General features: G+C 44.1%; 1 protein-coding gene across 3 annotated transcripts in view; it reads left to right on the top strand.

Moving 5' to 3' along the window:
- Positions 1-12,286, top strand: part of ASAP1 (ArfGAP with SH3 domain, ankyrin repeat and PH domain 1) — a 1,926,573-nt gene that overhangs the window by 915,101 nt on the left and 999,186 nt on the right. For all 3 annotated transcript variants that reach the window (XM_086966222.1, XM_086966220.1, XM_086966221.1), the window contains one exon: positions 2,816-2,916. In XM_086966222.1, coding sequence (XP_086822348.1) covers positions 2,816-2,916 — 101 coding nt within the window. The remainder of the gene's footprint in view (positions 1-2,815; positions 2,917-12,286) is intronic.

The raw sequence follows: 12,286 nt of genomic DNA, 5'->3' as shown, positions 1-12,286 counted from the left end.
TGTATAAATACAAAATGAGACTGCTTATCATATGAATAACAATAATACAAGAATCACGCACCTGCATGTGACATTCTGTGCAACTTGCCTTTGGTTTTAACTACTGAGACTCTCTAGATGATGAGGAATGTACATGAAATATTTTTGCAGCCGGCCCTCTTTTGGGTTGTAGGCCTAATGCTGTGTTCTTGTACTAAGAGTAATAAAGGTCTTACAAAAAAACCAAAAAAAAAACAGTCATGTTATGCTACCTTTCTAGGAAGCAGTGTGTTTTTGCTTACGTTGCTGCGTTTCCTTGTGTCCTATAGGGCCTTTACTTGTTCATTGCTATGGAATCGCAAACCTTCCTACACTGTGGTTCTCCTTTGCATGCCCCCGGAGGGCTTGCCTTTTTCTTGGAGTGTTTCCTAGGGCCTTGGATGGTCAATGACCGTCTTTGTTGTTTGCCATGCTTTCTTATGGCTTTGGGTGGTGCTTTTTGCATCGCTTGTGTGTTTGGGAAGGAACTTGGGGTCTGTGGTATTAGCCATTATCCTTGACCTTCCACCCTGTCGGCTAATGGCCCAGTTACAATTGGGGATGCTCTATCCATCCTTACTCTTCTATAATATTTCCGGTAGGGCGCTTCTCCCTCACCTACCTTTCCAACAGCCGCTCTTTCTCCTCTTTCTTTCTCTCTCTCTCTCTCTCTCTCTCTCTCTCTCTCTCTCTCTCTCTCTCTCTCTCCCTCTCCCTCTCTCCCTCTTCCCTCTCCCTCTCCCTCTCCCTCCTCCCTCTCCCTCTCCCTCTCCCTCTCCCTCTCCCTCTCCCTCTCCCTCTCCCTCTCCCTCCCTCTCTCTCTCTCTCTCTCTCTCTCTCTCTCTCTCTCTCTCTCTCTCTCTCTCTCTCTCTCCCTCTCTCCCTCTCTCTCTCTCTCTCTCTCTCTCTCTCTCTCTCTCTCTCTCTCTCTCTCTCTCTCTCTCTCTCTCTCTCTCTCTCTCTCTCTCTCTCTCTCTCTCTCTCTCTCTCTCTCTCTCTCTCTCTCTCCCTCCCTCTCTCCCTCTCTCTCAGTGGTATTGCTTGGGTATCTAATTCAAAGGTAAGGAATCTGCAGCTAGATGTCTCTATCAGATGAATAAGTTACTTACCTTCGGTAACGCCTTGTCTGGTAGGACATAGAAACATATTGAGACTTAACAATGTTTGATAGGCAGTCCAGTTGCAAAAAAGCGGTAGGAATGACTAAGTGGAGATATTCATTAATCATCTATGTCAGCACTAGGAGTGGAAATACACTCTAAAGTCTGGTATGACTGGAACTACACTCCTGCTCAATTGCAACTTATGTGTATCCCAGTGCAAATCCTCAGTGTTTGAGATACTGTGGAGAGGTTGGAGCTGCCCTTCTCAATTTCCTGGGGGTGCTGCCTGCAAATTCAGATTTTTTGATGAACTGTTGCTGATACACTATTTGGGGTCCCGGGCTAGCCGATACTCTTAAACCCCGAGAATCTATTCCTTGGACCGAGGCCTGTAACTGATGGTGTAAAGTTGAAAACCGATTGGTATATGGTGCTTCCGTGCTTGAGCGCCGCTAAATTGATGATTGCTTACAACTGGAAGAATAGCAACCCCCTTCCAATCACTCAATGATTTCAAATGTCCCTTTTGGCTGTGGAGCAACTGACCTTTAATATGAAGGGTGCTCATTTATGCCCTGAGGCCCAGTGGAAACCTCTGTATACAAATTATGAGTGGAGGCTTGTCTCGTACTGTACTTCCACCCCGCTGGAAGTATTTGGCTTTGTTTGAGAGATGGGATGGAGGTCAACTGTGCTTAGGTTGTGGTTGATGTTTCTCATCTTGAAATTTGGAGGTGTGTGGGAGAGGGTATGTTGGTTGTATTGGTTGGTAAAGAAAGGGCACATTTTGCATTTTGTTATATTTATCCTTCTCATACTTCCCTGTCTGCGTAATCTGTATCGTAATCAATATGATTTAATAAAGATGTGTCCCTGCGACTCTGATGCCCTGCTGTTACCCAAATTTGAGACATTTGTTTTGTTTGCTTCATATTGTACCAATTAAAAGGTTTTGCACCCAAACAAGTATGCATTCGTCATTAATTTGAAGCTGCAGTTTTTCTTCTCCAAATCTTGTTTTTTTTTTTCATGTACACAAACTACAGAAAATATTTCTCTGCCTTTCGTGGAGATCGTTTTCCATGAAAATAGAATGATTGACTAGAGTAACTGAGGAAATATGGACAGAGAGTGAGATTTTACAGAAAATGCTTCTTTTCTTAAATTGTTTGCTTCTTCTTTCCTATGTTGCTTTTGCGTTCCCTGACGGAAGTCAAGGAGAGTAAGTTGTTACTTCTTGAGTCTTTGTTTTTATGACAATAGAAACCTATTTTTCATCAACTTTTAAAATCAAGAATGCATGTTATGCTTTTATCACCTAAAATAGATTTTAACTTATTTAAAGTTGTGTTGGGATTTTAAATGTAAAGAGACAGGAGTATACCATAATTTTGCATGTGACAGTGACTTGAACTTATTTTTTTAATTTTTTATCATTCATAAAGGAGATTAATCAATTGGGCAAGGAAATACATTTCTTCTCTTAATTTTAAGTATTTACTATATTTGCTGAATGGAATTTGAATCAATATCATAATATAAGAAACCTTTAATATTTGCTTTTAATGGTTTAGAAGTATATTTTAATAGAGTAAATCCAAAAATATAATATTGTATCACAGTGGCAAAGGTCATATTGCTTTAAAATCAAACATCTTAATCATTTTTCAAAATTTCTGGTTTCTCATTTCTAGGACTCCCAAAGCAAGCAAGGAGGATACAGCATGCATCAGCTTCAGGGCAATAAAGAATATGGCAGTGAAAAAAAAGGCTTTCTCATGAAAAAGAGTGATGGGTATGTCATTTCACATTAGAAACATTTTTTTTTGTTAAACTATCTCTAATACAGTTCTATCTCTGGACTTCTTCACTTTAGTTTCTGTCTAACTGGTTTCAGGCGTTTCCATTATATACAAGTTATATTGTGGAAGAAATCAGCTATATACTTGTATACTCTGTTATCTACTCCTCTCTGTATAAAAAAGTTATAGCATTAGCCTATTAAAAAGAAACAATAAAACCCTATTAGCAAAAATAATTCATTTAGTGTGCTTCAGTCACTGTGGTTGGTGCTAATGAGAAATAGTTTATCAATTTCCCTGACCATTGTATTACTTGGAATAAATAGATTGCCTCTCGATTTGGACAGATTGGTCTGTTCTAAGTGGGCTAGAAGCTAGCCTTGACCTTTGACCAAATTAGACATTTGAACAGTTGGTGTACTCACCCCTCCCTCCAGTCCAAGGCTTTTCCACCTCAATCACATTATCATGATATGACTTTACAACCGTCTAATTGTCTCTGAGAAGAGTGGTCAATGCTGTAGATTTCAAGATCAAGGTTACCTACTTAAATTGTACTGCTCCTCTCACTGCACTGAGGTAGCTATGAGTATCATGTTGCACTTTGCAAATACATTGCATTTATGTAGCACTTAGTAAGTCAGTAAAGTGTGGTGGCAGTTTATATACCATACCCTCCCTCAGATTAGAAGAATATAACATTTCCTACCTATCCAGAAGGAAAGTTTAAAGTCTTTTAAGGGCCTGGAGGTGCAGATTATGCTTTATGTTTCTTTTTTGTTATCGCAATGTAAATTTCAGACCTCGCAGCCAAAAAATACCTAACAGACCACATTTCTACAAAGTCCATGAAATTAGCACAGACAGCAAAATGAAGAGCAAACGCAAGTATGAGTATGTAATACCAAACAAAAGCATACAATTCTGCTTTCTTATTGTGAAGTCAGATTCCATGCACTCCGTGTTTAGTAATCTCACTCCTGTTTTGTTTCTGAAACTAGGAAAAGAATATACAATAAATTATATGACCGACTTCTAACCATATCAAACCTGTAAACGGAAGTCAGCAATACAGTTTCAAAGGACTTACCAGCCACTGGCCACAGTAAACACAGAATTCAGTAAATCCATCTTTGGACATTAAAACAATCAAAGAGCATTCATGTATTCATTCATTCAAACAATCAAAGAGCATTCATTTATTCTCAAGGATAAGTTACCCAATTCAGATAGGACCATAAATATATTCTACTTCTTTGCTGAGTGGGAAATTCCTCACCTCTATGTTTTTAATACAATTCAGACTTTGCTTCTTGAAGGCTACCAAATTTTCTTTTGAATGGATATACCTGCAGGCTCCTTGTATGCTGAATATCTCGAAGCTTCAGATTGGATAGGGAAATGTTTAATAACACTCCTGTGCTGCCTCCACTTCTGCAATAGCTGGAATGCGATTGCAACGTCACTCAAGCTACATAGCACCCACCTGGGGGGGCCCCAGTGTCTGTCCCTATTTTTTTGCATCCTTTAATGCATATCTTGAAACTCCTCATGATTTTTTGTGAAAGTTTTTCCTGTGTCATTGACATTTCTAAAGTGTGGAGCGTAGGGATTTTACCCCCTAAGAAATCAGAGCTTAAACTCTGCCTGTTAGGGGTGGTCGGATCTGACCACATTCATGAGTGTTCACCGTAGATTCCTCAGGGCTGCGTAGAATGCTCCTTTCCGCATTTGTTATTGGGCCCCTGAGATCCTTTTGTGACATTCCCTAAATCTCTTACTGAAATATACTACGGTAATTTGAGACGCTCCCTAACTAGCAGAAAAGGGAGTTTCACCCGCGGATCCTTGCTTGGCTTACTGTTTGGTTAGTGACCACGCCCCCTCTACTCAGCGTCCTGCTCCGTGAGGTTCCCGTAGTGTTCTAAGATCCTGTTTTGCTTTCGCGTTCCCGTTTTGCTCCTTTCCTGATCCTGTGGTATTTGCCATTTGCGTCCCGGTATTTCTTTTCCTTGTCCGTGTCCTGCCTGTTGTATGTACCTCCCACTCTTTTCCGTAAACTTGCTCCTTTCCCGGCACCTCCTTCCCCGGTGCCTTTCTCTCCCTTCCGCCTTGTTTCCCTGGCGGTCCTTCACTCCCCGTTTCTGTTAGTGAATCTGGCGCCTCAGCCTTGTATTTCTCGCCGGTCATTTCGGTCGTCTATTCTGTCGTAGCGTTCTGTATGTGTTTGTTTATGCGCTCCACTCCGTCTTAAGTTTACGAGTGGAACGCTGGTACGTCTCTCTCTTGTATTGTATTGTTATATGTACACCCGCTCCGCTCCGTCCTAAGTTTACGAATTGGACGTGGTGTGCGTATTGTGGGTATTGTTTGTGTTGTGTGTTATTTGTTCCTCACTCCGCTCTGTCTTAAGTTTATGAGCTGGAAGTGGGAGTTTCCGTGTCACTTTGTCTTTAGCTCTAGAAGTGATACGAGCTTGTCATCAGCTGCTCTGGTGGCCCAGTCTTGCTCTGTCTTCAATTTAAGAGCAGGACTAGAATTGTGTACCTTCTGCCTTGGAGGTATCCTTGCTGGTAGTCACCCAGGTTCCCTTCTATACCTCCTGGTTCTCGACTTGACTGCTAGCTTAAAGCCCTGACGCTCACCTGGTGAGGTAAGTGGAATGCTATGTTGAACACTTATGTATAAGTCCTGTAAATTACAGGTGAGGTTAGTATTGTTGTACATTTATTTCCAGCCATCTCCTGCCATCGAGACATCGTCCTTGCTGGGGGAGAGTGGTATACTCCCTGGGAAAATTCCCCCCACACTTTTTGGTAGCAGCTGACTTTGAGCGAGTTAAGTCTTCTCGCTTGGGTCGTTGTTGTCTGGAAGTGTGTGGGACATTCATCTTTACTCCTGTGGATGAACATCCTCCTCTCGAGGGGGATCCGTGACACTGCCACACCTGTAATGGACAGATGCCCATTTTCTGACCGACATGAGTAACAATGTTGACTAACTCACTGGGGTTGGAACAGGATCCGAGGTCAAGCAACAGGTGTTGCCTCATGCTCCCAAAGGCCATAAAAGAATGTTAGGCCAAACATTTTCTGGGCTGTGACCAGTGAATGCTTGACTCATTGCTATATTCACTTAAGGATAAGTTCACACTACAGTCCTGCATCTTAAAACGTCGAAAAAAGGAAAAAGCAAAAAAAGAAGCTTGCCTACGAATCTCCTCAACATTGTTGAAAAATAAGAAATTAAGTCAGTGCCTTGCCCTCCACTCCTGGCTGAGTCGTCGTCCTCTTTGCCCGATTTGGTTGATATCACCCCTGAGGATTCTGCTCCGACAGTCCCTCTTCCAGGCACTCTTCAAGCACCACCACAGCTTGTACCTTAAGGTGGTACCTATTCGGACTTAAGCAAATTTCTCAATGCCAGGAGCTGATCTTGCTTTCTGCCGAAATGCCATGATGGGTATATTTTGCCCTGCAGTGATCTCCTCTGTTGTGCCTTGGAACCCCTTGGGACGGAGCAGGACTTTGTTCGGGTTCCTGCTGGCGGGTCCTACCCTGGCACATTTGGCCCTGATTTTCCTCAAACTATACCCCACTATTTACTGGAGTAATTCCTGCGGTAAACCCTCACCGGCAGTGGCTCCAGTGCTGCAGTTTCCGGCTCTGCGTTCGGTGCTAAAGATGTCGACTCCTGCACCATCTCCATAGTAGGCCCCCTCAGACTTTGAAGTCCATAGTAGATGATGTCTAAGAGCGAGATTATGTCTAGATGGGGTCTATGAGGGAGGCCCAAGGGATAGCGGAAGAGGCCAGAAACAGAGAGAAGCTTGAGAAGAACACCATGTCTCGCCAACATAATTCGCAGATGAAGGAAGATGTGTTTGTTCCAGAATCTGGTCCGATACAGATGTTGGAGACCATACTGCATTATACAGACAACAGCATCAACACAGCCAGTTGTCTGCCTCCCCCTTTCTCTGATACTGTAGACCTTCTTGCCCTTAAAAATTCAAGTGGCTCAGTCTTCTGTAATCAGCTTTGACTATCCTTCCGGTCCATTGCTCCCAGACGTGGCTTTCTTTCACACTATTCTAAGTAACTCAGCTGATGTGCTTGAACTTCCAATGCCAATGGTGAAATTCAGGGCTAACTTTTTGACGGGCGCTCTGCACCCAGCTGCAACTTCTTGGAAACCCCTGCTGCCTTTCAATGATGCACTTTTAGATCTTGTCAAGACAGCATGGGAGAAGCTATCATCAGACAAGGCGTTAAATCAGAAGATATGGGTCTGTTCCCAGAGACCACATTTTTCTGTCTGTTCATCTTTTTCCAGACAGCCCAGTGGTCTAAGCTTCCTCCTGCACAAAGCAAAACCTGGGTGCTTTTCCAGCAGCACTGCCAGACAGAATTTAAAGAGACTGGAGTTGGTTGCAATGGTTTACCCCTCTGTTGACTAAATGCCACTAGTCTGCTGGATAGCTAAACCCACGTCTTGTAGCATATGGCTGCTATGTGGTGGCTAATGTACCAGACCACCTCCCGGACCATTTTAGATAGGTAGTCAAAGAAAGTTTGATGCTTCTCTGCACTTTTTTAGGGCAGGCATGGATACTGCTGACATGGGTTAGTCAGTGACTGTGCACTTATGGCTCAAGCCCACAAGTTTTTGGGACGATGCGCTAGCAGCACTAATGGCCTCGCCCTTTGGATGGGCTCGACGCTGTGGGGTCAAGGCCCATGACTTGTAAAGGTTCAAGACAGGGTAAGCAACAGCCTGATATTTGGATCTCTAGTTGTCAGACCGTAACTGTCAGTTTTGGACATTTTAGATCTTCTCCAGAGTATTTAATTTTTGCCAGCACCAGCCCACCCAACACAGTGAGCAACAAAACCAGCTGCTTATGTCAGTACAGGAGCCAGAGGAAAGGGAAAGAGCTGTTAGTGCCACTAACACTCCTCCTCACCACTTGAAAACATGCTTTAGCTTTCCCTATAAGAAGCATTTGTGTTCCTTTCGAGGGCAGTATCTTTTCTACAGGCCTGAAGGACCATAACATCTCACCAGTAGAATTAAATAATTGTTGAAATTGGGTATGTCTTACCCATCTAACAGACAACAGCTTCTCCCCCCAATTCCTTCAGTCAAAGGAACATATGTAGCAGTGGTTGGCAGTCGTATTTCGAAAAAGAATAGTGAGTTGGTCCTAGAGCAGGAAGTAGGGTCAGAGGTGCTATTCTTTGTACTTTGTGGTTCCATAGTAGGGCGGCAGTCTGAGCCCAATCCTAGACCTCAGAACGTCTACCTCCACTGCACTGGAAGCAGATGACTGGATGGTGTCCATCGACTTGTAGGATGCGCAAATCCTATTATCAATCCTGCAGTTGCATATGGAGGTTACCTGCGCATTTTGGTATGGTCCATGCACCGACAGTTTATGGTCCTCCTGTTTGAATTGACATTGGCACCTTGAGTCTTCACCAAGGTGATGACAGTGGTGGTGGTCATCTGAGAATGTTGGTGGCTTCCCTATTCCTTTTCCCGTGACGACTTGCTACTCAAAGCCAGCTCCCTGGAGATGGTGTCATGTCACCTGCATTAAATAGCGTCTGTTGTTAGACTGTGGATTTTCCATCAACGTACCCAAGTCCTACTTGGATCTTAATCGGCATAGATCTTACTCAGCACCTCAAGTTCCAGTCCTAAAGGTTCTCTGCATGCTGGGTCTTGGTTTTTTTTTTTAGATCTGTTTATTGCAGTGTTTTGTTGGAAAGCCAGTGTACAGGTGAAAAATTATCAGTTCGAGAGATGGGTCCACGATAATAATTTCCATACAAACATATCTATAGCCCTAACTGAGATATTCAACTTCAAGTGTGACCTTGAGCCTAGTGAGCTTGCCAGGCAGCGGTACCTCCAAATGTTTAGAAACGTATATGCATGGTTTGGAAATGTATTAAAAAGATGTGTGTGTATATATATATATATATATATATATATATATTTTTTTTTTACACTGACGAAGCTTGTGAAGGCGAAACGCGTCTGTAAGGGGTGAGGGGGGTTCTTGGTGAATACATTCTTGAAAGCGGATACCAGTGTGCCAGCCTTTCTTTTTCTGAAACCACATGGATACAGAAAACGTGCAGCGATATATATATATATATATATATATATATATATATATATATATATATATATATATATATATATATATATAGAGAGAGAGAGAGAGAGAGTAATACGCTCAAAATAAAAGAGAGAACAGTTAAAACAAACTTTCTTGGTGATATGCAGCCACATAAATGTAATGAACTTTGATGATACTACCAAAAATGTTCAGAGACATTATGATAGAACTCCTATAACTAATAGTATTCAATCATAAGCTTCTTGTAACCCATCATGTATGGAAATATCTGCATTTTCAAACATGAACAAGACCTCACCCCACAATGCAGGTACAGGATATTTAGGTTATGATAAACTGTACGTAATACTATGCTCTCGCTGCTTGCCCAAAGTGTCACGTTTGCAACATGTGCGCAAGAGAGGAGGATTGATTACCAGTGCATTGTAATGCACCTCTTAGCTAGGGTTAGAGCCATGTCAAAAGATTTATTGCAAGTTATTTTCCGCTTATTTCTGCCTCCAATAAACATGCCCGATGTATTCAGTTCTGCCCTATTAAGTCACCAAACAGTCCTGGACATGCTTCCAGAACAACTGTACAGCCAGGCACTGCCACACCATAAGAAAATCAGCTCCTTCTTCATCGCATCTAGGAGTGTATCATTAGCCCCCCTAGTATGGCTTAAAAGTTTTAAAGTCATATTTGTTCTTAACCATGTCCAGTAATGATTTGTGTAAGCAGGAGATGGAATGTTGCACATTACCCAATGTGAAAACCAATTGAAGTCATTTGTGTGTAAGAGGTTTGACTAGACCCATTCCCCACCTTTGTGGAAAAGAAAGGGAGGAATATTTTATAAATTGTGTGATAGGGACAGCCGAGTCCGCCATCAGCTGAACCAAGGGAATGACCCATCCATCTACAAACAGGTCTTCCTTTCAGGAATTCAAGCTCTATCCATCTAGTCAAAGCATCAACAGAGGGAATTCCCAATCCATATGTGAAACTAATGAAAGGAATTGTTAGCATAAAGAGGAGCTAATCTAGTAATGCAGCTAAGTCTAGACCATCTCTTTCAGGCAGCAAAGAAAATGACATTGTTTGTTGTGCCTTCCACTGAGGTTCAACAAAACAAGCAGTCAGCTCCCCCCATTCATCCAAGACGCTAAGAGTCCTAGTTCAGGTAGTAATCCTCCACTGAGCCACTTGGTAAACTGCTGTATTTGAGCCACAATGTGATGGAGCTCAAAGTTTGGGTCTCCCAAGCCCACCTCTGCCGTGTGTAATAGGAAGACCTTACGGAGTACCCTCTGTCGCCAGGCGGTCCAAATGAAATATCGTACCATCATCTCTCTTTGTTGAAACCATGCATCTGGTAATCCCAGAGGTAAGTTAGTAGAGTAACATAATATTCGGATAGAGTCTTCTAGCCACAGATTCCTCACCTTTTGAATTTTCTCCAGACTGAATCTGGAAACTTTAGAGCCATACCTCTGCGTGTTGGTAGGTAGCACCGTGTGGCTCGGCACTGATACCATTCCACTCTGAAAATTGTGTGGAGCCTATATGAAAGAGACTATTAGTTTTAAATTCCTTACTTTAGAATTACCCCAGGTGTCAGACTGGATCCGGAGAAATTTTTCGTAGCAGTATCCTTGGGCGTCGGTAGGTGGCATCGATAGACTCCATGTTCGTCGTCGGCATCGTGATCGCTTGGATGACTTTGCGTTATCTACTTAGACGCCGCCTCGCGCGCGGACGCCAGTTCTTTATTTTTCTGCGCTAGCCAGCGCAGATCCGGAGAGAGCAATACCTTAGTCATTTTTCAAAATTTTTCAACTTTTTCAACTTTTTCTCAACATCTTTTTTAAATCGTTCGACTCCTGGAGCACAGGGATGTCACATGGGTGGACCTGCTTTATACCTTGTGACTCGTGTCACAAATTGATGTCAGTTACAGACCCGCACCTTGTGTGCCTGTGGTGCCTGGAGCGCAACCACGACCTGAAGTCGTGCTCCGACTGTCAGGCCATGAATCCATCGTCTTTGCAGGAGCAGTCCCGAAAGCTTCTGGAGGCCCAGCAGTCAGCTCCGCACTGCTCGAGGTCCCGGTTGAGAGGGAGGTCATAGGACCGGTTGCGGAGTCACCACCAACACTCTTCTTCGAAGTCTTCATCTTCGGGTAAGACTTCGTGGTTTTTACGAAGCCCTCCACTCCATCTTTGGGCAGCTCAACTCTGCTGTCGCGCCTTCGGATCCCCCGGAGTCGGCTAAGGGTTCTAGGCCTTCGATGCCGGTGGCTTCGGCCTTGGTGCCGAAGGGCCCCCAGGGATCCAGGCCTTAATCCGGATTGGCGCCTGTCAACCTTATGACACCTCCTCTGGCGACATATCCATTGACCACACCTCTGCCCCCATCGACGACGGTTTTGTCCCCAACCAACGTCGACCCCGGCCTCCTCCTCAACTCTGACCCGGACCGGCGTCGACTAGGAATTTTGTACCACTGTTCTACCCTGGTGTTCCTTATCAACCTGAGTGGCAACCAGAGGAGGGTGAGGAGGACTGGGAGGAGTCTGTTTACCCTTTGGCAGACCAGTTGGATGAACCGAACTGGAGAGAGGGGTTGGGTGGGGCCAGTGGTCTTGACACCTCCACAGATCTTGGCATGCTTTCTCCCCCTCCAGTGGATACGGAGGAGGGAGCCTCTTATGCTGTGGTGTTGCGTAGGGATGCTGAGGCCTTAAACCTTGAGCTTCCTATAGTGGAGGTCAGGACCAACCTAATGACTAAGATGCTTCAACCGGTAACAGCCTCTTCGGAGATTCAATGAGGCCCTCACAGACATCTTTCTGGGCACCTGGTCTAAACCCAGCATAGGGGATCCTGTGGATAGGATGATTGCCCAACACCACCACCCGGTCCCAGACGACCCCCATTTTCCTCTCCCAACACCGTACCCCGAGAGCTTGGTGGTAGGGCCTTCCAAAGGTGCGTTCCCTACTGCTCCCCCAGATAGTGACTCCAAGAAGCTAGATCATCTTTTGAAGAAGATGTTTTCTTCCGCCAGCTTAGGAATGCGGTCAGTGAACACTGCATGTCTCTTGGGCTGTTACACCCACTCTGTGTAGGACATGGCCCCGCAGGTGCTGCCACAGTGCCCGGAAAAGGCCTGGGCCGTTCTCTCCTGTGCAGTTGCTGAGAGTAGAGATGCAGCGTAGTTTGCCATAT

The sequence above is a fragment of the Lissotriton vulgaris genome, chromosome 4_1 (assembly GCF_964263255.1).
Source record: "Lissotriton vulgaris chromosome 4_1, aLisVul1.2, whole genome shotgun sequence".
Classification (NCBI taxonomy): domain Eukaryota; kingdom Metazoa; phylum Chordata; class Amphibia; order Caudata; family Salamandridae; genus Lissotriton; species Lissotriton vulgaris.
This window is presented reverse-complemented; position numbering and strand designations above follow the sequence as displayed.